Source organism: Stegostoma tigrinum, chromosome 7 (genome assembly GCF_030684315.1).
Source record: "Stegostoma tigrinum isolate sSteTig4 chromosome 7, sSteTig4.hap1, whole genome shotgun sequence".
Taxonomy (NCBI): Eukaryota; Metazoa; Chordata; class Chondrichthyes; order Orectolobiformes; family Stegostomatidae; genus Stegostoma; species Stegostoma tigrinum.
In genome coordinates, this window is record NC_081360.1 from 6,016,759 (window position 1) to 6,040,851 (window position 24,093).

At 42.1% G+C, this 24,093-nt stretch overlaps 3 protein-coding genes across 7 annotated transcripts in view; 1 reads left to right on the forward strand and 2 right to left on the reverse strand.

Annotated features, from left to right (window-relative positions):
- mcm3ap (minichromosome maintenance complex component 3 associated protein) overlaps nt 1–3,442 on the reverse strand; it is a 67,762-nt gene extending 64,320 nt beyond the window's left edge. Inside the window, exon 1 of the mRNA XM_048533986.2 lies at nt 2,140–3,442. Within this exon, the coding sequence (XP_048389943.2) occupies nt 2,140–3,244 (1,105 nt within the window). The 5' untranslated portion in view covers nt 3,245–3,442. The remainder of the gene's footprint in view (nt 1–2,139) is intronic.
- On the forward strand, nt 3,433–14,008 carry LOC125453885 (endoribonuclease YbeY-like). Its single transcript, XM_048533987.2, has 4 exons — nt 3,433–3,701; nt 8,218–8,349; nt 11,545–11,613; nt 13,769–14,008. The coding sequence occupies exons 1-4, from the start codon at nt 3,492–3,494 to the stop codon at nt 13,853–13,855; spliced, it is 498 nt and encodes a 165-aa protein (XP_048389944.1). The 5' UTR covers nt 3,433–3,491; the 3' UTR covers nt 13,856–14,008.
- Nucleotides 14,009–20,120: 6,112 nt separating this feature from the next.
- The window catches only part of LOC125453822 (uncharacterized protein C21orf58), an 89,527-nt gene continuing 85,554 nt past the window's right edge, over nt 20,121–24,093 (reverse strand). For 2 of the 5 annotated variants that reach the window (XM_059647020.1, XM_059647017.1), the window contains one exon: nt 22,745–22,856. Coding sequence is in view for 2 of the 5 variants with exons in the window: in XM_059647021.1 (XP_059503004.1) it covers nt 22,743–22,856 (114 nt within the window). In the remaining 3 variants the exon portion in view is untranslated. Of the gene's footprint in view, nt 22,857–24,093 lie in introns of all 5 variants that reach the window. The other 3 variants (XM_059647021.1, XM_059647019.1, XM_059647018.1) reach the window with 3 other exon arrangements.

Below are 24,093 nucleotides of genomic sequence, written 5' to 3' on the forward strand. Positions count from 1 at the left end.
AACATGAAACATTAAGATCAGCTATGATTTTATTGAATGACAGAGCTGACATTACAATTTAAATGGTCTATATCTTCCAAAATATTTCTTATGGTCAGCCATAAAAAGAATAGAAATTTTTAAAGACATGCAGCATTATAATACTAACTATTATCTTTTGGGAGATAGCACTTGCATTCATTTTCAGAACCACAGTGTTTTACGCTTTTCTCAGAAAGACCTTTGGCCTTGCTCAGCTTTTTATACAGAAAAATTGTGCAATAATCTATAAACCATAACACTACCTAACAGCACCAATGTATTAAATGCTAGACATAGGAGCAGTAGTAGGCCATTCAACAAATTGAGTTTGCTTTGCCATTCAATGAGATCACGACTGACCTGAAAATCCTCAACTCAATTGTCCTGCCATTTCTCCATAACATTTGATTTCCTTCATGATTGTAAATCTATTAACACTTCTCATTAGCCATCCAACCCACTTTCAACATATTCATACAACAGTGGAGAGAAAACAGAGTTAATGTTTTCAAGTCTAGTGACCCTTCTGCGGAAAAGTTCCTCACCTCTCTCCTCAAGGGACAATCCTTTGCTTCAAGATCATACTCTCCAATCTTGAATCTTCTATACAGACAAGCAACCTCTCAGCATCTACCATGTCAAGACCTCTAAGAATCTTTTATGTTTCAATCAGATCACCTCTCATCTTAACTCCAAATAAAGTTCCAACTGAATCAAGATCTCCTCCGTATGCGGTATCAGCTTAGTGAACCTTCCCTGGACTACTTCCAATGCCAGTATATCTTTCCTTAGATAAGCAGGGCAAAACTATTCCGTATTCCAGGTTTGGTCTGACACATGCTTTGCATAGTTTTAGTAAGACTTCCCTAGTTTTATACTTTATTCTCTTTGAATTAAAAGGCCAACGTTCTATATTGTTCTCCTATCATCTGAAATTGACTGCTACGTTCTTGTGATTAATTCACAAGGCCTCCCAAATCCTTTTGATCCATAGCTTTCTGCTGTCTTTCTTCATTAAAATGATATTATTAACCTCCTGTATTCCTGCTACAAAAATGCGCAAACTCACATTTCCCCATATTATATCCCATCTACCAAGTTTTTGCTCACTCACGTAACCTGACTGTATTAATCTAATATTTTTCCAACTAACAAATGTAAAGCTAATTCTCTAAAGTTACCATTTTTTGTCTCCTTCCCTTTTTGAATAAACATATTACAATGGCAGTTTGCTTTTCCAGCATTTCTTGATTCCTGGAAGACTGCTATCAGTGCTATAAGATGTCATAGATCATAAAATCACTACAGTGTGGAAGCAGGCTCTTCAGCCCAACAAGTCCACACCCACCCTTGAAGCAACCCACCCAGATCCATTTCCCTAAGCTGCACATCCCTGAGCACTACAGGCTATTTAGCATGGCCAATCCACCTAGCCTGCACACTTTCGGACTGTGGGAGGAAACCGGAGTACCCGGAGGAAACCCATGCAGACAGGGGGATAATGTGCAAACTCCACACAGACAGTCAGCCAAGGCTGGAATTGAGCCCGAGTCCCCGGCACCATGAGGCAGAAATGCTAGCCACTGAGCCACCATGCCATCCCACATTGTACTTCTTTTCTATCTTCCTTTTATTTCTGAATATTAGGTAATATTGGAATGCTGTTTATGTCTTTTGCCCTGAAGACTGATGGAAAGTATTTATTCAATTTATTTGTCGTTTCCTGATTTCCTATTAATATTTCCACAGTCTGAACTCTCTAAGGGGGCCTATGTTCATATAGAAGCTTATTTTGTGGTCATGCCTTAAGCTCCTAAATTCAGCTGATACTGCACTGTACTGCTCTGCTGAGCTCCAGCTGCATTGTAAATGAGACACTAAAAGACATGCCCATTTTGGTTTGTGGTTTGAGGAGAGGCAGGGCGGAAATAGCAAAGAATTTCTATCCCAGAAATTTCTAAGAACACAGTTCCACTTCGCGCCATTTTGAATTTTGCTCCAACTGAAGTAGCTTCACTGAATCAAAACAGGAAAGATCTTACAATCGAAAGAAAATCCATTTGTACAAGGAAATGTCTTTATCTCAAAAATGACATCTCCCCACACATTTCTACTCACCATCTCTAACTCTCTTCTTTGGTTCTTCTTTTCTCAATCGCGCAGGCCACTCTAAAGGGATGCTTGTCTCAGACAGCAGCTTTAACTTTTCAATCGTTTCACTTTCTGAAGATGTGCTGACTCTTTTAGACTCCCTCCTACTGCCCTTCAACACATCTTGAAGAGTGCGACTGAAGACGCCCAGTGATGGCGTAACTTTCGACAGCCGTTTCCTTGGAGACGGACTGTGTTTGGGCACTGAGGCTGGTTCTTTACCAGGACTGTATTCAAACTGGTATGGTGATCTGTCTCGCTTGTCTTTCCTTTTCATCCCCTTCCTGGGCGTCAGCTGTCCCGCCTGCCCCTCGTGCTTCGAAGTGAGCCCAAACGTTGCTGGGGTTGCAGTGGCTGCCGTTGCACTGCGTCTCCCTTCACGACAGCCCTGCGGTGTTGTATCAGTCCCTCCGAAGCTTGGCTTCAGAGTTTGTTTTTCTTCGCAAGCTACTTTCTTGTTGGATGCAGAGTGACCGAGCGAGGGGGACGAGCTCGGTTGAGAAAAGGTGTATGGGGTTGAGCTGCTGCCGGGGCTGGGATGGACGAAACGGAAACCTCCGGAAGCACTGGTCATAGCCGCCGGCTGCGAAAAGCTAAAGGTGCTGGGCAAACTGACAGTGGCCGTCGGCCGGAGCATCCTGTAGAGGCCAGAAGAAGTCCCACTGTTGGTCGGTTGGGAGAAGCTGAAGGAGGGGCCGCCTACGGACTGTGGAGCGGTGAGGAGGGCCGTTTCCCCGCTGCTCAGCGGCTGCGAGAAGTGAAACGAGGGCCGCTTGTTGGACGGCAGTTTGTTGTCTAGCCCTCCAACCCGCGGCCTTGGGGCGTCCGGCTTCCCAAACCCTCGGAAGCAGCTCTCGGCCGGTCCAAACGCGGGGCCCATCGGGGCGCCGAAGTTTACAGAAGCCGGAAAGGTGCCGTGAGGTTTAAAGCTAAAGGAGGGACCAAGGATGGATGGAGCCCGTGGACCTCCCACCTCCCCCGCCTTGGAGAAAGGAGCATCCTGCTGGCCCTGAAAACCGCTGTCCCCTTTCTGGAAGAAGGGGGGAGGGGGAAAGTTGCCCGCGGGATCCATGGCACCACCCTCAGTGAATCAGCTCTTCTAAGTGCGCCTGGCTTCAAACATCAAACACGAAACCCCAGATCCCAGCAATGAAACTCACTACACCGCCACCATTACCGCTCAGCATAAACACCGTCCGTTTCCTCTTCCTTCCCTTCCGGTCACCTTCCCCGGAACAAAAAAAAATGCAGGTGCAGCTATTTCTCGTCTTCCTTTCCGGTCCGACTGATTCAGGTTGCCATGGAGAATCCAGGCCCAGATGGCGCTGGTGATCAGGAACGCACAGAAAGTGGTGCAGCTTCGTAGGGCCCGGCTCCGGCGGGACACTCAAACCTTGCTCCACATTCTGGGCCTCGCACGATTCGACCTGGGTCTGATCTGTGTGGACGACCAGCGGATACAGACCTTGAACGGGCGGTACCGGGGGCAGGAGGTGGCTACGGATGTACTGTCCTTTCCTGTCCATCAGGTAACGGGTACTGGGATGTGGGCTCCTCTCCCTGTCCTGATCCCGCGAACTCCAAACTGTCAGTTGGATCCCACAACCAAGCCCGAGGGAGATCTCTTTAGGAGAAAGGCCAGCCACGTGGAAGGTTCAATCTCTCTCTTCTATCCTCCTTCCCCAAAACAGAGACTGCCTGACCAACTCCAGCATTCTCTCTGAATGGAAAACTGTGTCTTTGTCCTCGGGGTGCACTGTCTGAACTTGATCACTGTGTCTATATTATATGTAGCACTGAGTACTGTTTAAACTGAATTGAAATTGATGGAAGCATTCATGTTTTAAAATACTTCCAAATTTCAACTGTTTCAACTACGTGTGGACAGTATGTTTTGTAAAAAGAATGTATTATCCCAGTTTTTAAGATACTCAGATAAGTTTAAGATGAGGTGAATGGTTGCTAAATTTCCTGATAACACCAAAATAGGGAATAAAAAGTTGTGAACCTCATAATCGGCCGTAAAAGGACGTAGACAGGTTATCAGAGTGGACAAAAATAGCAGATGACATCTAATGTGAGATAAAGTGAATGTATTCACTTTGGTAAGCAGTAGAGAAAAACAGCATCCTATTTAAATGTATTAAAGATTGCAGAGCTCTGAGGTACAGAGCAATCCAGGTATCTTAGTACATGAATTCCAAACGTTGGTACGTGGTATGGTAAATGACTGGGAAGGCAAATGGAATGTTGTCATTTATTGCAAGCAGGATGGAACATATAAAAGTTGGGACCTTTTTATTAAAGTTATGCAAGGCATTGTGAGAGACCACATGAGATAGGAGTGTTAACCTCTAGTAAGAAATCCTGCAAAATTGCTGGAAACAAGAGTTTAGAGAACTTGTATGTTTGTTAAAATAATAGTGAATTTAGTTTGCAGTTTGTTTCAGGTGTCTTGGGGAGAGATACCTACTGAAGAAATAGCATTTAGTTAATGCACTGAAATTTGGCAGAAGGAAACTGAATGTGTCAGCCTTATCAAGAGACTTGGATGTAAAGACAGTAATAAGTCTGAGTGTCCTAATGCAGCTTTGTTTGTGGACAAACGCAACATATTAGAAGAGGTCTGCCACCTCATCAACAGAGTGTTTACAGGGATTAAATTCACAAAGGAAGAAAAAGCAAACAATCAACTTCCATTTCTGAATGTTAAGGTAGAACGACCGACAAATGCGGAGTTCCAAACCTCAGTATACAGAAAAGCAACCCATACAGATCAAATCCTCAACTATCACAGCAACCACCCCAATGTCCACAAATAAAGCTGCATTAGGACACAGTTTAAATGGATCAGGATACAGTGTAACACTCCAAAACTATGCCCGGAAGAAGAAGAACACTTATACAAGATCCTCGCTTCAAATGAATTGTCCCTGCAACTTCAGCCACAGATGCCTACATAACTGACAGCAACAGGAGAACACAGTATGACCTAACACACTTACCACACTTTCCTAAATCAGAAACATATCGGAACTGACAACAAGACTCCTAAGACCACTAGGAATCATGGTGGCCCACAGCCACTCTCCGACACTTAGAAGAATTAAAGACCCCATTCCCACAACCTACAGAACAAACATGGTTTACAAAATACCATGCAATGACTGCCACAAACATTACATAGGACAGACAGGAAGGAAACCAGCCATCAGAACACACAAACATCAGCTGGCAGAAAAACAGCACAATAAACTCTCCTTAATGTCTGTACATGCAGACAACGAAGGCCATCAGTTGAAGTGGGCATGCACGGGAATTCCTAGATGCATGGTCCTCCGCCCATACTTCAATCAACAAGTGTATAGAATTGGACCCCATATATAAACCCGTACAGATCAAAACCAGAAATGACAGTACTCACCATAATGGACCAGATAGTATAAATTTCAAGCAGAGTAGAATAACAGCGCTTCATTGGAGTCTCCACTGATGATGTCACCCAGCATGGTGACAAAACATCAGAACAAAAACAAACCAGCTCGACAAGCAAGTCAACAACCTCATAAAAAGAAACTAGTGTGAGCTTGAATCCTTTTCAGTATATGGAATGAAATCATTCCAAACTTCTTTTTTATATATTTTAGTTTGTGTTTTTTCTTGTTTTAATAAACCTTTTATTCTTTGTGTTAAGACTACAGTTGCAAATTGTTATCACTGTTCAGCAACTGACATCCACAAATTAAAAATACATGTTGGACCGGTTAAGCTCTGGGATCTGACTTGTCCAATATTAACATCAGCTGGGACCATAACAATACAATTTCATTCATTCTAGAATGGAGGGGTTGTCTTTGAGAAAGAGTTTGACCATTCTGGGCCTGTATCTATTGGAGTTTTGAGGAATTAGAGGTGATTTTGTTGAAATATATAAGATCCAAAGGAGGTTTGACAAGTAGATTCTACAACAGTGTTTCTGTTTGTGGGAGAGACTACAGCTAGGAGACAGTTTTAAAACAAGGTTCTCCCCTTTATTTGATTTATTTATTTATTGTCTTGTTTTTTGTTACAGAATACAATGAAAAGTGTCATATAGTATCATCATTAGGACAGGTGGGGAGAATGGTTTTCCCTTAGGGTCATAGTTTGAAATTACCTTTCCAAAAGACCAGTAGGATCAGGATTATTGAATATTTGTAAGGCAGAGATAGATTCTGGACTGAAGAGCGAGTCAAAAGGTTACCTAATTAAAAACTCCCTATATCACTTCTGTTATGAGGTTGGTTAGCTCGCCGAGCTGGTTTGTTGTTCCACAGACATTTTGTTACCCTGCTGGGTAACATCCTCAGTGCAGCCTCTGATGAAGCGTAGGTGTGTTTTCCCACCTGGTTTTTAAACTCTGGGGTCCGTTGCGAGCAACAGATCTACTCCAAAACCTTAGATATTTCTGTTTACTAGCTAATCAAGCTGTTGGGATGAATCATGAGTTTTGGAACCTTTTAGCCAGTATTGTTTGGTCTGCTGTTAATTTAGGTTCATTATTGCTGCAAAAAGGGAGTTTCGGATAGTGTAAATTAGGCAATTTCAGAAAGATGACGCGAGAACCTTTCACATTGTTTCAAACAAATTTAATATAATTTGAATTGAGAGGTAGATTAGCTTTCCACTTCAGGTTCTCAGTGAAGTAATCACCCATGACTTCCACCCGTCCAGGCAAATGGAGAGTACTCCATTACACTCCTGACTTGTGCTTTGGGAGATGGAGAACATATAGAACATAGAAAAGTACAGCACAGTACAGGCCCTTTGGCCCACGATGTTGTGCCGTGGAATAATCCTAATCCAAAAATAAAATAACCTAACCTACATTCCCCTCAATTCACTGCTGTCCATGTGCATGTCCAGCAGTCGCTTAAATGTCACTAATGACTCTGCTTCCACGACTACCACTGGTAAACTATTCCATGCGCTCACAACTCTCTGGGTGAAGAACCTCCTTCTGACATCTCCTCTATACCTTCCTCCTAACACCTTAAAACTATGACCCCTCGTGGCAGTCAATCCTGCCCTGGGGAAAAGTCTCTGACTATCGACTCTGTCCATGCCTCTCGTTACCTTGTACACCTCGATCAAGGGAGCTATGCACTTGAACACCAAGATCCCGCTGTTCCTCCACACTGCTGAGAATCCTGCCTTTAATCCTATATTCAGCATTTAAGTTCGACCTTCCAAAATTCATCACTTGGCATTTATCCAGGTTGAACTCCATCTGCCATTTCTCAGCCCAGCTCTGCATTCTGTCAATGTCTTGCTAAAGCCTGCAATAGCTCTCGATACTATCAACGGCACCTCCAACCTTTGTGCCATCAGCAAACATACTAACCCACCCTTCAACCTCCTCATCCAAGTCATTTATAAAAACTACAAAGAGCAGAGGCCCAAGAACAGAGCCCTGTGGGACACCACTCAGCACTGACCTCCAGGCAGAATACTTACCACCTAAAACCACTCTCTGCCTCCTGTCAGCCAACCAATTCTGAATCCAGACAGCCAAATCACCCTGTATCCCATAGCTCCTGACTTTATGAATGAAGTGGTATGAAGATATTGGGAGTCAAGAGGCAAATTACTTGCTGCAGAATACTTGGCCTTTACGTTGCTGTGTGGCTTTTGTATTAGTGTAGATGGTCCTGTTCAGTTTCTGGTCAATAGCAACCTCCAGGATGTTGATTGTTGGGTATTCAATGATAGTAATACATTGAATGTAAAAAAAGAGATGGTTCTTTCTTGTTGGAGATGGACAATACCTGAAACTTGTGTGGCATGAATGTTACTTTCCATGACAAAACCAACGTCTGCTTGTTGTCTTGATCTTGTTACACATGGACATAGATTATTTTATAATTATGGAGGAATTATGAACACTGCAATCATCAACAAATAGCTCCATTTCTGACCTTACCATAGAGTGAAACTCATAGATGAAGGTCCTGTGAGTAATTAATTATATAGTCAGATGGACGAACCATTTTATCTTTCTTTCAGGATTTGAGAGCAGGGGATATTCCCAAACCTCTACACCAGGATGATTATAATCTCGGAGACATCTTCCTAGGAGTGGAATATATCTACGGAGAAAGCCAAGCACACAGACAAGACTTCTACAATGTACTAACAGTATGTATCTTGAATGATTTCCAGTTCCTCAATCTACAGGAACTCCATGGAGAAATTTACCTTTACTTAGTTTACAAAATTTTTCTAATTCAATTTATGAATTTAATGGGAGCAGCACTGAACTGATTTGCAGACCTTAGTGCTTTTTTTTAAAAGTGATTTTGTGAAACGGTACAAGAGTAAAATTAATCTTTGCCAAAAGTACAAAATGGGTTACAACATTGGCAGTCCATTTTATGTCACACCAGGTTTGGAGCGATATGGGCCATGTGCAGGCAGGTGGGAATAGTTTAGTTTGGGATTAGGTTCGACATGGACTGGTTAGACCGAAGGGTCTGTTTCTGTGCTGTATGACTTTATGGTTCTATGACCAAAAAATAAACAAGTAAGATGCGGAAGGGCAGCTGATTCAGTAATCCTTGTTGTGCATTCTCACTGAAGATATAATTTCTCCACCAGTACATTTGTGCTTAATTGAAATGTAACCAGACCTGTGTAAACAGCAGTTTTAAAATGTAAGGCCTGCTGCAAAAGTAGCCACGTGAATTAGTGAACTACATCACTGTGAATAAGTTTCAACAGTGTTTGTGTGAATTTCTTGCAGACAAAACACAGCACGTGCTCAGCAAAGACAAATGTAAAGCTCTCTCTATTCCTACAATGAAGTTGAGGCTCAAATTTGAAAGGATGTACCCTGGCCCAAGGGGAACACTTCTGTTTTCTGTTCAGGCCATAATCTACTTTTCTGCCAGTATCATCAATTAGTTTGATCTTTATTCCAGACCAGGTTTAAGATTTGAAAACAGTGAAAAAACAACCTTGTCCCATTTTGAAAAGTCACAATTGCAAGATGATGAGTTGGATCACTGAGTATAACCTGTGTATGTTGTTGCCTGTCCAGTTCTTATCAACCTGGTACCAGTGGATTGCCTTACCGAATTTCAAATTTATAACTGGGTCCCTTCCCATCATGTTCCATAGCTGACAAACAACAAAATACTGTGGATGCTGGACATTTCAAATAAAACAAAGTTCTGATGAAACTTTGAAGTGTTGCTCAGAATTAAGAGAGGAGTCATCTCAGACTTAAAATGTTCACTTCTGCTTCTCGCTCCACAGCTGCTGCCAGGCAGAAGTTTCTCCAGCTGTTTTTGTTTTATGTGCCATAGTTTTATTGCCCTCAACCAGTTGGTCTCATCATCAGTTAGCTAAGAAGAGTTCTGCCAGAGTTCTTCTTCCACTTCACCATTCAGTAACCTCATTTGGAAAGTATTTTTGCTGCCGTTAGGTAATGAAAGTCAATGTGCTGTCCTGTTCAAACATAGTGTCAAGGTAACTCATGCAAGTGAAGAACTGCCACCTTGGCTGAGTCCCCCAAGAATTTGCAAATAAAACCATGGAAGGTCCAATGAGGAGAGGCTGAACCTTTCCCCCTCATCACCCAACCCCACCTTATCCTAGAAATCAGCGTGGTGAGTCTCATGAACCCAGAATCAAAACTGTACACAGCACTCTACTGCGGTCTTGGTAATGTTCTCTACAGCTATATCAAGACTTTCAACTGCATCTCTTGTAATGAACACCATCATTCCATTAGCCTTCCTAGTTATTGGTCGTATCTGCATGCTAACCTTTTGTGATTCCTCTTTAAATACTCCCTCATGTTATATGTTTCTCTTTAAATAAATTCTGCTTTTCTGTTATAGAGTCGTACAGCACTGAAATAGACCCTTAGTTCCAACTTGTTCATGCCAACCAAACTTCTCAAACTAAACCTGTCCCATTTGCCTGCTTTTGGCCCATATTCCTCTAAACCTTTCCGATTCAAGTACCTGTCCAAGTGTCTTTTAAAGATTGTAACTGTACCTCTATCTACTACATCCTCTAGCAGTTCATTCACATATGAACCATCCACTGTGTGAAAAATGTTGTCCCTCAAGTTCCTTTTAAATCTTCCTCCTTTCACCTTAAAATTATGTCCTCTTAGTTTTGAACTCCCCAACCCAAGGAAAAAGAACTTTGTTATTCACCTTATCTCTACCCCTCATGATTTTATAAACCGCTATCAGGTCACCCATCAATCTCCTACACGCCAGTGAAAAAGGTCCCAGCTTATCAAGCCTCTCCTCATAACTCAAACCCTCCAGGCCTGGTAACATTCTTCTAAGTCTTCTCTGAACCCTCCAATTTAATAGTATCCTTCCAATAGCCTGACAACCACAACTATACATAATACTCCAAAAGTGGCCCCATCAGTGCCCTGTACAACTGCAACATGACACCCCAATGTATACCCAAAAGGTCTGAGCAATGAAGGCAAGTGTGCCAAGTGCCTTCCTTACCACTCTGTCTACCTGTAATGCAACTTTCAATGAACAGTCTTCTTGAACCCCTAGGTCTCTCTGTTCAACAACACTCCACAGGGCTCTACCATTAGTTGTGTAAATTTTGCCCTTGTTTGTTTAACCAAAATGTAAAACCCCACATTTATGTCAACTAAACTCTACCTAACACTCCTTAGCCCATTGGCCCAACTGATCAAGATACCTTTTTAGATAACCTTCCTCACTGTCAGCTAAACCACCAATTTTGGTGTCATCCACAAACTTACTAACTATATCTTCTATATTCTTGTCCAAATTGTTTACATAAATGTAAAGTAACGGCAGACGCAGCACCTATCCCTGTGGAACATGGCTGGTCACAAGCCTCCAGTGGTCCACCTGTGTGATCTAACTTGACCAACTGTTTCCCTGCCAAACCACAAAACCCAAAATATTGCCACTCATTTAATCTATCTATATCCATTTGGAGTTCCTTTATATTGTCCTTTAAATTTATTTACCTGTCTTTGTATCATCATCACATTTGCCTACAAAACAATCTGTCCTTTCATCCAGATCAACAACATTGTTGCAGCACTCCACTAATCATTTTGCCAATCTGAAAATGACACATTTATTCTGACATTGGTACATGGTATTTGCCAATCTGTGAACGTCCTCCTTAGGAACTAAACTTCACTGGGTGGGGAAGCCTTTTTAACATTTTCAGGGTATTAATACTTTAGGAAGAAGATGTCTTGGGGTTATAAATTTAATAAACCTAACTGATCGACTAGTGTCCTCTGTGACAGAGTAACACACAGGGAGTGACTCCCTTCTCTGATTTTCTATTACTTGGACTTTTGTGCAGGTGACTACATTACATGGAATTTGCCATCTACTGGGCTATAGACATAGTACAGAAGCTGAATGGAAACAGGTATGGTCTCACTTTTCTTTATGCAGTGAACCTCCAGTTAATTCACATGTAACTTCCCCTAAAAGTGAATTGGAGAAGCACCTGAAGAGAAAATAAATCTCAGGTCAACAGGGAGAGTTGAGTTACTCTTGCAGAGTAAAGTAATTAACGTAACCAGAAGACCATAGGGCTGCTCTATCAGAGAGAGTTGACTGGTACTGGTTTAATCTGAGAGCCACCACACCACAGAGGAGGGGAGAAGTTGAGGAGCGACCTTCATGGTAACTTTAGCAGATGTGGGAATTGAACCCATTCTGTTGGCATTATTCTGCATTGCAAACCAACTGTCCAACCAACCTAGCTAACTGATTCCCAGTTTTGCAGAGAACTGACACTAACATGATGTGCTAAATGGCCTCCTTCCATGATGTAATCATTGTGTAACTCTAATTATAGTCCACCCAGCATCTTCTGACCATCAACTAGAATTGGCATGGAACATATGCTCCGACATCACCACAAAGCTGGCTAATACCAGTCAGCTGGTGAAGAAGCCTTATTTTTAATTTAAAATTGGATTTATTTACAGAGGGAAACATTTCAGAACTTATCTTTTCTCAAGCCAATAGCCATTGTCTCAACTTTTTCAAAAATGTACCTTTGGTTGGCCAAGCTTGAGAACACAATCAATCAGTCAATCAATGCCTTTTAGCTGTATATTGTGAATCATAATCATGTAATTAGTATAAGTAAGAGAAGGAGTAGGCCATTTGCTTCATCAATCTTGTTCCACCTTTGATAAGGTCACAGCTGATCTGATTGTGGCCTGGATTCCACTGTTCTGTCTTCCTCATAACACTCTACTCTCTTGTTGATCAATCCATATCTCTGTCTTAAATGGAAGACCACTTATTTTTAAATTGTATCCTCTTGTTCTAGCTTTCCCATCGAGAGGAAACATCCTATCAATATCTAAGCTGTCGAACCTGCTCAGAATTCTATGTGTCAAAAAGCCCACCTCTCAGTCTTCAATTCCAATACGTAAAGGCTCAGTCATTCCTCACTGCACCACCCTCGACCCTAGTAATCGAGCTTACAAAGCAAAAATATCATTGCTGAAGTTTAAAAATAAAAACTATGCATTGCAGCCCATTGCAATCTCAGCGATGCCCTGTACAGCTGTAGCAAGACTTCCCTCCTTCGGAACTGCAGCCCCTTGCAATGAAGCCTGACAGATTTTAAGTTGTAATAGATTAAAGAGTTTTGGAGAGAAGGGAGGAAAATGGAGTTCAGCCATAAATGCAATAAATAGCAGAACAGGCTTAAAGGGCTGAATTGCCTACACCTGGTCCTGGTTCTTTATTTCGCTTGGATACTGTACAGCCTTCAGGACTCAACTTTGAGTTTAAAAATTTCAGAATGTCAATGCAGTCTTCCATGTTCATTACCTACTCCCACACCCTTTGGTCCTGTTTGTATTGATTGCTCCCACCACACCATTTTCAATCATTTATGCTTCTTGTTAACACTCTACCTAGCATTTATCTCTTGTCAGCTTATCATCAGCAATGTCCTTGTCTATCTGTGTTTATTTTCTCTCTCTGAGCACAGTCTGCACTCAATTTATTCTCCTCCTCCTCCTTCTTAAACTGCAACCCTCCCACCCACCCTCACCACATCATCAGCATAAATATCACTCTTTGCCAGTTATTTTCAGTTCTGATGAAGGGTCACTGGATTCAAAGCATTAACCCTGTCTTTCACTGTACGGATGCTGCCAGGCTTGCTAAGTTTTTCTGACACTTCCTGTTTTAATTCACCAGATCATCTGTTATGGTTGGAGTCAAGGACCTGAATGTACAAATCTGTGTGTAAATTATAGTTGATCGAAGAATCAGTGTTTTAGAATCTTTTAGAATTATGCCTTGGGGTCTTTTACATCAATGCATATTGTCTCACCTTGCAACACTGAAGCAATAGCTTGGATTTGTGTATTCAAGACCTTGAATTCAGAGCCTTCTGACTGTGAAGTGAGTGTGCTACCAAATAAGTCAAATTAACACAGGAATGAACTTTAAATCTCTTCTAAAGTTATCCATTACTTATTTAGAGCATTGGCATGTTAATAACAGATTGTGTCATGTTTTGTTGCTTTTCAACTTTGTCTCTTCTTCAGATGTTGCAAAAAGAGTCCAACACCCTCCAATTGTTTAATCGTTTCACTGGAGCCAGATTGCTTCCATTAACGCTGAACACCTTCTGAATGCAGATGTTGCAGAGAGCCACTTGGAATCATTCAGTTTTACTATCGTAAATTATGGTACAGCACAGATTCTAACAGAATAAAGGCAATGCTCCATTGGGTTATGAAGATTATTTAATTGTGCAGTGTCAATAAAGTCAATAATTTTCAGAATCATCTTTTTGCCTGAATCTTATGTTCAAGGTAAGGAAATGAGCCAATTTCTAGTTTTAAAAAAATTCTGCTGATTGGGAAAGGAGGGCATGCTACAAAACTCAGCCAACTTGGACCCAGACAATAGCTAAAATGGATGCAAATCGGAGAGGCTGGGATCCTCTAAGAAAGTGTGAATTGAATGAGTGCTAAAAAGTGATACTAAGAGCTGCAAAAGACATCCGGTATCAATGCATGGCATGCATATTTTCCTCTACATGCAGTGGCATCACAGAATCATGCAAGTCAATCATATAAGTCTTGTAAGTGAGCTTCAAAATAGACTTGATGGTCTGAAAGGAGACAGTTGGTCCGAGAGCAGTCACGATGCTACAGTGAGACAAGTGGCTTGCCTTTGCTGAATTATATGGATGGAGAACAGTGTCTACATACATAGATGCTGTGAAGACAGAAATTGGATGAGGACCTGGAGAGGCAAGCAGTATACTACTCCATGCAAACTGCTGCATGGAACAGTATGTGGATGAATGCTTAAGATGCCAATAATATTCGAAGTTATGAGCCAAGTGCTGGAAAATGGGATCAGTGTAGATAGGGAGACTTGATGGGCCAAAGCGCCTCTTCTGTACTGTATGATGTCATAATTCCTTTATCCCTAAGAAATACATGATTTTTATTATTTGTTCTCAGAGTATGGATATTGCTGACAAGGCTCCGTTTATAACCCAACCTGATTAACCTCGCATTCAAATGGTTGGCTATCTTAATCCACTAGGTTGTAGAGGTTGATACCACCGGCTTGGTGGGCTCCATCTGAGGATAACTACGTTGGTATATGACTGAGTGTAACTCGACAGATCAGGTAAGAAAGCAGGTTTCTTCTCAAAAGGATTATTGGAAACTAGGTGAGTTTTTACAATATTCCAGTTTCATGATCCATTTTTAGTGATAAGTGTATATTACAGATCATTCACAGACACCAAATTGTTAAGGCAATATATACCTTTACATGAATGTTGCAGTCTGGAATGATGGATAGTGATTGTAGCAGCTCCATTTTCTTTATCACATGGGTTGCTAGCAATCTCTTCATTGGCATGTGTTGGAAGGTTCTGTAGCTTTATAATAAACCTGATTTACAGTCAATTACTGTGTGAACATGCCTTCCTGGGTCATCAAATCCTAAAGTGGGCCTTAATCCCGGAGATTTTGGCTCAGAGGCTGGATACTAAACAAATCTCTGTCTTGGTAATAACATTTATATTTGCAGATTTTCAGAAACAGAATTTGTGTTCTCAAGCTCCAACAGTGACATTTGAACTCACATTTTCTGGATTTCTGTAGGGCAGATACCGTAGGTCAATTTCTACAATTGTTTCTTTAACTGCTTTGAAGGCAAGCAACTCGGTCAAGATTAGCCTGACAACAATTGGAATAAGTCAGCAATATACGGTACTTTTCAAAATTGGAGATTTAATTCATAATTTTGTTTAACAATGGCTCCTTTAAGGACTATAAAAGAACTCTAATGGAAGAACAAAGTACAGTTCTCGTGCTTTACCAATGCTCAATTAGACATTTGTAAATAAATATATGATATGTTTGCTAATATTTACTTGCATACAGTGTATTTTTTGAATACAGTGTAAACAGTTTCATTAAACTTTGAAAACCATTAGGTATTTCCAAAACAATTATGGACTATGAAATCAGTTGGTTTCAAAGGCTTGTCTCATTCTAATCCATACAAATAAAAAAATCACATGGGATCTTTAAAATCATGGAAACAGAAGGAAGCAATTTGGCTTGTCACACCTGTGCTAATAATTTGAATTTGAAAAGAATGCTGTGATTTATTCCAAATTCTTGTTTCTCCATAATCCTGTAAATTCTTTATTCTCAAGAACCTACCCAATTTCCTTCTAAAATTCTCTGAATCTATAAAATCAGCTACCACTATCTTTTTAAGTATGGTGTTCCTTCGTCCAAAAACAACTCTGAATGCAGAAAAGAAAGATTAATCAACTCCTTTCGATGCTTTCCCAATTATTGTGAACCTATGGCACAGAAGGGAAGGGGGAGAATAGGAGAGCAATCATAGTGGGGGATTTGATAGTAAGAGGCATAGACAGGCAGTTCTGTGGATGTGAATGAGATGAAAGGATGGTATGTTGCTTCCCGAGTGCCAGGATTCTGATGTCTTGCATCGTGTCTTCCAGATCCTTAAGGAGGAAGGTGAGCAACCAGCAGTCATGGTATACATAGGTACCAATGACATTGGTAGAAAAACGACAGAGAATGTGAAAAATGAGTACAGGGAGTTAGGTTGGAAGCTGAATTCCAGGGCAAACAGGGTAGTTATCTTTGGATTACTACCAGTGCCACGTGATAACGAGGTAAGAAATAGGGAGAAAGTGCAGCTAAACACGTGGCTACAGAGCTGGTGTAGAAGGGAGGGCTCTCATTATGTGGATAATTGGAGCACATTCTGGGGAAGGTGGGACCTGTACAGTAAGTTACGGGTTGCACCTGAATCAGAAGGGCACAAATATCCTGGGAGGGATGTGTGCTCGAGCTATACAGGATGGTTTAAACTAGATTGGCAGGGGGTGGGAAACTGGATTAATAATTCAGAGCATGAGGTATTCAGCCTTTTAACGGACATAACAGGGAGTGAGGTTCTATGTAAAGAAATGCGGTCGATGAAGCGTAATTGTGGACACAGAGATGGTTTGAGGTGTGTATACTTCAATGTTAGAAGGATCAGAAATAAGGTGGATGAACTTAGACCATGGGTCAGTACTTGGAACTCCGATGTTGTGGCTATTACAGAAACTTGGGTAAGTCAGGGAGAGGAATGGTTGTTGGAAGTTCTGGGATTTAGATACTTTAAAAGAAATAGGGAGCGTGGATAAAGAGGTGGGGGAGTGGCATTGCTAGTCAGGGCTGGTATAGCAGCAACTGAAAGGCAGTTCAAGAATGATATGTCTGCAGAGTCAGTTTGGGTTGAGGTTCAGAACAAGAAAGGGACAGTCACTTTGTGGGGTTTTTTTACAGACCCCCTAATAGTTGCAGAGAAGTAGAGGAGCGGATTAGGCAGATAATAGAAAGATGCAGAAGTCACAGGGTTGTAGTCATGGGTGAATTCAACTTTCCAAATATTGATTGGAAACATTTTAGTTGTAATAGTTTCGATGGAATGGATTTTGTCCAGTGCGTTCAGGACAGAATCTTGACATAGTATGTGTAGACAGACCAACACGAGGAGAAGCCACTTTGGATTTGGTGCTTGGCAATGAACCGGGCCAAGTCTTAGACGTGTTCGTAGGAGAGCATTTTGGCGGTAGAGATCATAACTCTGTTACTTTTACAATAGTCATGGAAAAGGATAGATACATACAGGAGGGTAAGGTTTATAATTGGGGGAAGGGCAATTACAATTCTGTTAGGCAAGAACTGAGTAACATAAATTGGGAACAGATGCTGTCAGGGAAGAGCACTATCAAAATGTGTACATTATTTAAGGAATGCATACTGTGTGTGCTCAGTTGTCCCTAGCAGGCAGTCAAGATGCAGTCAAGTGAGGGTGCCTTGGTTCTCAAGAGAAGTCGATGACTGGTCAAGAGGAAGAAGGATGCTTATGTAAGGTTTAGGAAACAAAGAACCGAAAAGGTTGTAGAGGGATACAAATTATCCGGGAAGGTACTAAAGAAAGAGCTTAGGCGAGCTATAACGGGGCATGAGAAAACCTTGGCAGATAGGATCAAGGAAAACTCCAAGACTTTTTACATGTACGTGAGAAATAAGATAATGACCAGAGAAGGGGTAGGGCTGATCAAGAATTATAAAGGGAATTTGTGCACAGAGCTAAAAGAGATAGGAGAGATCCTTAGTGAATACTTTTCTTCTGTATTCACAATTGAGAGGAACCTAGTTGCAGAGGAGGACAGTGTGAAACAGGCTGGTCGGCTAGAGGAGGTCGATGTTAGTAAGGAAGATGTGCTAGGAATTTTGAGGAAGTTGAAGATAGATAAGTCCCCCGGGCCTGATGGGATTTATCCAAGGATTCTATGGGAAGTGAGGGCAGAGATCGCAGGGCCTTTGGCGATGATCTTTTCGTCCTCACTGTCCATAGGTATGGTGCCAGAAGATTGGAGCGAGGCAAACGTCATTCTCTTGCTCAAAAAAGAGAATAGGGATAACCCCGGAAATTACAGGCCAGTTAGTCTTACTTCCCTGGTGGGCAAATTATTGGAAAGGGCTCTGAGAGATAGGATTGATGATCACTTGGAAAGGCACAGTTTGATTTCTGACAGTCAGCATGGAATTGTGAGGGGTAGATCATGCCTCACAAACCTTATTGAATTCTTTGAAGAGGTGACCAAACATGTGGATGATGGTAGAACAGTGGATGTGGTATACATGGATTTACGTAAGGTGTTTGATAAGGTTCCCACATGGTAGGCTCATGCAGAAAGTAAGGAGGCATGGGATAGGGGGAAAATTGGCAGACTGGATTCACAGTTGGCTGACCCTTAGAAGACAAAGGATGGTCATAGATGGAAAATATTCAACATGGTACTCAGTTACAAGTGGTGTACCACAAGAATCTGTCCTGGGTCCTCTTCTATTTGTGATTTCTGTGAATGATTTGGATGAAGGAGTGGAAGGGTGGGCTAGCAAGTTTGCGGACAATACGAAGGTGGTTTGCGTTAGAACATAGAACATAGAACAGTACAGCACAGAACAGGCCCTTCAGCCCACAATGTTGTGCCGACCATTGATCCTCATGTATGCACCCTCAAATTTCTGTGACCATATACATGTCCAGCAGTCTCTTAAATGACCCCAATGACCTTGCTTCCACAACTGCTGCTGGCAACGCATTCCATGCTCTCACAACTCTCTGCGTAAAGAACCTGCCTCTGACATCCCCTCTATACTTTCCACCAACCAGCTTAAAACTATGACCCCTCGTGCTAGCCATTTCTGCCCTGGGAAATAGTCTCTGGCTATCAACTCCATCTATGCCTCTCATTATCTTGTATACCTCAATTAGGTCCCCTCTCCTCCTCCTTTTCTCCAATGAAAAGAGACCGAGCTCAGTCAACCTCTCTTCATAAGATAAGCCCTCCAGTCCAGGCAGCATCCTGGTAAACCTCCTCTGAACCCTCTCCAAAGCATCCACATCTTTCCTATAATAGGGCGCCCAGAACTGGACGCAGTATTCCAAGTGCGGTCTAACCAAAGTTTTATAGAGCTGCAACAAGATCTCACGAATCTTAAACTCAATCCCCCTGTTAATGAAAGCCAAAACACCATATGCTTTCTTAACAACCCTGTCCACTTGGGTGGCTATTTTAAGGGATCTATGTATCTGCACACCAAGATCCCTCTGTTCCTCCACGCTGACAAGAATCCTATCCTTAATCCTGTACTCAGCTTTCAAATTCGACCTTCCAAAATGCATCACCTCGCATTTATCCAGGTTGAACTCCATCTGCCACCTGTCCACGTTGTGGACAGCGTGAAGGTTACAAAGGGACATTGATAGGATGCAGATGGAGTTTAACCCTGAAAAGTGTGAGGTGATTCAGTTTGGAAGGACAAACTTGAAAGCAGAATGCAGGGTTAACTGAAAGATTCTTGGTAGTGTTGAGGAGCAGAGGGATCTTGGGGTTCATGTCCACAGTTCCTTGAAAGCCACTACCCAGGTGGATAGAGTTGTTAAGAAGGCATATGGTGTGTTAGCTTTCATTAATAGAAGGATTGAGTTCAAGAGCCGTGAAGTTATGCTCCAGCTATACAAAAGCCTGGTTCGGCCACATCTGGAGTATTGTGTCCAGTTCTAGTCGCCTCATTACAAGAAAGATGTGGGGGTGTTGGAAACAGTACAGAGGAGATTTACAGGATATTGCCTGGAATGGAGGGAAGGTTTTATGAGGAAAGGTTGAGAGAGCTAGGGCTTTTCTCTTTAGAATGACGAAGGATGAGAGGTGACTTGATAGACGTGTACAAAATGATCAGAGGTATAGATAAAGTAGACAGCCAGAGACTTTTTCCTAGGGTGGAGGTAGCTATTATGAGGGGGCAAAGTTTTAAAGTGAGTGGAGGTAGATACAGGGGAGAGTTCTTTACATAGAGAGTAGTTGGGGCGTGGAATGCATTGGCGGGAGGGTAGTGGAGTCGGCCTCCTTAGGGGCATTTAACTGGCTATTATATAGGCATATGGATGGTAGTATAAGGGAGGGGTGGAGGTTAGATAGACCTTAGGTTTCGGGTAAAAGTTCAGCACAACATCGTGGGCCGAAGGGCCTGTACTGTGCTGAACTGTTCTCTGAGCTCTAGAATCATAGTCATAGAGTCACACAGCATGCAAACAAGACTCTTTGGTCCAACTAGTCCATGCCAACCATCTTCCCAAACTAAACTAGTTGCACTGACCGACATTTGGCCTATATCCCTCCAAACCTTTCCTATTCATGAACCTATCCAAATGGCTTTGAAACGTTGGAACTGTAGCTGTAACCACCACTTTTTCTGGCAGTTTATTCCACACAAGAACTACGCTTGGTGTAAAAAAAGTTGTCCCTCGTGTCCTTTTTAAATCTTTCTACTCTCAGTTTAAATGTACGCCCCCTGGTTTTGAACTCCCCCACCCTAGGGAAAAGATTCTTGTCATTCACCTTATCTACTCCCTCATGATTTCATAAACCTCAATAAGGTCATCCCTCAATCTCCTGTGCTGCAGCGATAAAAGGCCCAGCCTTTCCATTCTATTTTTATATCTCAAACATTTCATTCCTGGTAATATCCTTCCTATAACACAGCAACCAGAACTGCACACATACTTTTCCAGAAGGGGTGTGTACAACTTCAACATGATGTTGCAACTCCTATACTGAAAGGTCTCAGCAATGAAGGCAAACATGTTAAACAATTTCTTAATCACCCTGTCTACCTGTGATGCAAATTTCAAGGAGTTATTTACCTGATCCCCTCGGTCGCACTGTCCTACAACACTACCTAGGGCACTACCATTAAATATATAAGTCCTGTCCTCGATCAATTAGGTTTATGTGCTGAGGAGTGGCAGATTAATTTTAATTTGAATAAAAGTGAGGTATTACATTTTGGTAATACAAACAAGACCACTTTGTATTTCTTCACTGTCTACTATACCACTCGTTTTGGTGTCATCTGCAAGCTTACTAATTGCACCTCCTAAATTCTCATCCAAATCATTTATATAAATGACAAACAAAAGTGTACTCAGCAGGGATCCCTGTGGAACACTGCTAGTCACAGGCCTCCACAACCACCTTCTGCCTCACACCATAAAGCCAGTTTTGTATCCAATTAGCAAAGACTCCCCGAATCCCATGTGACCTAACTTTACTAATTAGTCTACCATGCAGAACCTTGTCAAAGGCATTACTAAAGTCCTGATAAACAATGTCAACTGCTCTGCCCTCATCAATCTTTTTGGTTACTTCCTCAAAAAACTCAAATCAAGTTTGTTGGCTATGATTTCCCTTGTCCAAAACCATCCTGACTATCCTTAATCACTCCTTGCCTCTCCAAATGCATGTAAATGTAATCTTTCAGAATCACCTCCAATAACTTAGCCACCACAGATGTTAGACTCAGATCTATAATTCCCAGGCTTCTCCTTACAACCTCTCTTAAATAAAAGCATAACATTAGTTGCCTTGCAGACCTTCGGCACTTTGCGTGATTCTGGATGAAACAAATATTTATGCAAAGAGTCCTGCAATTTTCTCTCCAAATGTCCTGGAATACACTGATCAGGTCCCAGAGATTTATCCACTTTTCTGTTTTCTAAGACCTCCAGCACTTTCCGTTCTGTAAATTGAACTGTTTTCAAAGCATCTGGTTATGGATCCACATATTAGTGGGCATATTTTTCCTAATTTACTCTATCAAAATTTCTCATCACTCTGAAGTTTCTTCAACCAATTTAATTCCAAGGAAAATAGTCCTAACCCTTCCAGCTTTTCCCATAGTTGGAGTTTCTGTCTGCTGTAATACTACTGAATAATAGATATCATACACTCTCTGCATATATATGCTTTCAACATTATGTCATTTTTGTCTTTCTATATTCATTCTTGCAAAGTGAATGACTTTACATTAATTTGCTCTGACCTCCATTTGGAATGTTTGTCCCCATTTGAACACCCATCACCGATGTGAAGCTATGTCCTCTAAGTGAAGATTTCTCTTTGGGTTCTTGACGAATTCACTGGCCTGGATGCAGCACCGTGAATAATATCCTGTGTTGTTGAATTAATCTTGAATTACATATGCCAATGTTTTGTCCAAGATCTTGTCCATTCAGATGAAGCCATTAATGAAAATTGGATAGAGCCCCATGGATGTCCGCAGGCTGGTGAATACATGTCTAGATATGGTGACAGGCTGAAGAGGGTCTAACTTGTTTGTTTAGCAGGATAAAACTTGGGCACAAAGTAACAATTTGCTGTTTATTTTGTAAGGTAAGAATTGCTTAATGCACCTAATGAAGTAAAGGTTATTCACTGTTTAAATGTATACAGTTTCTGTGAATATGGATCATTTACTGTAACTATTTGGAGTTATTTGCACTGCAGCAAGCGGCTAAGTACAACCTCTTAAATAGTACAGTTCATGAAGTTTAGCTTTTCAAGTTTAAATTCAATGATTGGACCGTTGATCATCCATTTGAAAACCATTATAGATTTCCATGAGGATAATTCAGAATGTCTGCACTACATCTGTCAAATGGATGGTCTGAACACATTCTTCCAAGTTTCTTCAAATGTCTTTCATCCATCGTGTTCATGGGCTGAAAACAGAAACTTAAGTGTTTGATTCATATTATATCAAAGTCTTAAAAGAAATATATGTTAAAATGAACAATTGATTTTATCAGCCTCAACATGGTGGTTCACAAGAGAACTGATCAGTGACCAAAGGACAAATTAAATGATGCTTTAGTAGAGAAAAATGCTAACAATTATAAGAGATAACAGGAACTGCAGATGCTGGAGAATCCAAGATAATAAAATGTGAGGCTGGATGAACACAGCAGGCCAAGCAGCATCTCAGGAGCACAAAAGCTGACGTTTCGGGCCTAGACCCTTCATCAGAGAGGGGGATGGGGTGAGGGTTCTGGAATAAATAGGGAGAGGGGGGAGGCGGACCGAAGATGGAGAGAAAAGAAGATAGGTGGACAGAGTATAGGTGGGGAGGTAGGGAGGGGATAGGTCAGTCCAGGGAAGACGGACAGGTCAAGGAGGTGGGATGAGGTTAGTAGGTAGATGGGGGTGCGGCTTGGGGTGGGAGGAAGGGATGGGTGAGAGGAAGAATAGGTTAGGGAGGCAGAGACAGATTGGACTGGTTTTGGGATGCAGTGGGTGGAGGGGAAGAGCTGGGATGGTTGTGTGGTGCAGTGGGGGGAGGGGACAAACTGGGCTGGTTTAGGGATGCAGTTGGGGAAGGGGAGATTTTGAAACTGGTGAAGTCCACATTGATACCGTTAGGCTGCAGGGTTCCCAGGCGGAATATGAGTTGCTGTTCCTGCAACCTTCGGGTGGCATCATTGTGGCACTGCAGGAGGCCCATGATGGACATGTCATCTAAAAAATGGGAGGGGGAGTGGAAATGGTTTGCGACTGGGAGGTGCAGTTGTTTGTTGCGAACTGAGCGGAGGTGTTCTGCAAAGTGGCCTCCAAGCCTCCGCTTGGTTTCCCCAATGTAGAGGAATCCACACCGGGTACAGTGGATGCAGTATACCACATTGGCAGATGTGCAGGTGAACCTCTGCTTAATGTGGAATGTCATCTTGGGGCCTGGGATAAGGGTGAGGGAGGAGGTGTGGGGGCAAGTGTAGCATTTCCTGCGGTTGCAGGGGAAGGTGCCGGATGTGGTGGGGTTGGAGGGCAGTGTGGAGCGAACAAGGGAGTCACGGAGAGAGTGGTCTCTCCGGAAAGCAGACAGGGGTGGGGATAGAAAAATGTCGTGGGTGGTGGGGTCGGATTGTAGATGGCGGAAGTGTCGGAGGATGATGCGTTGTATCCGGA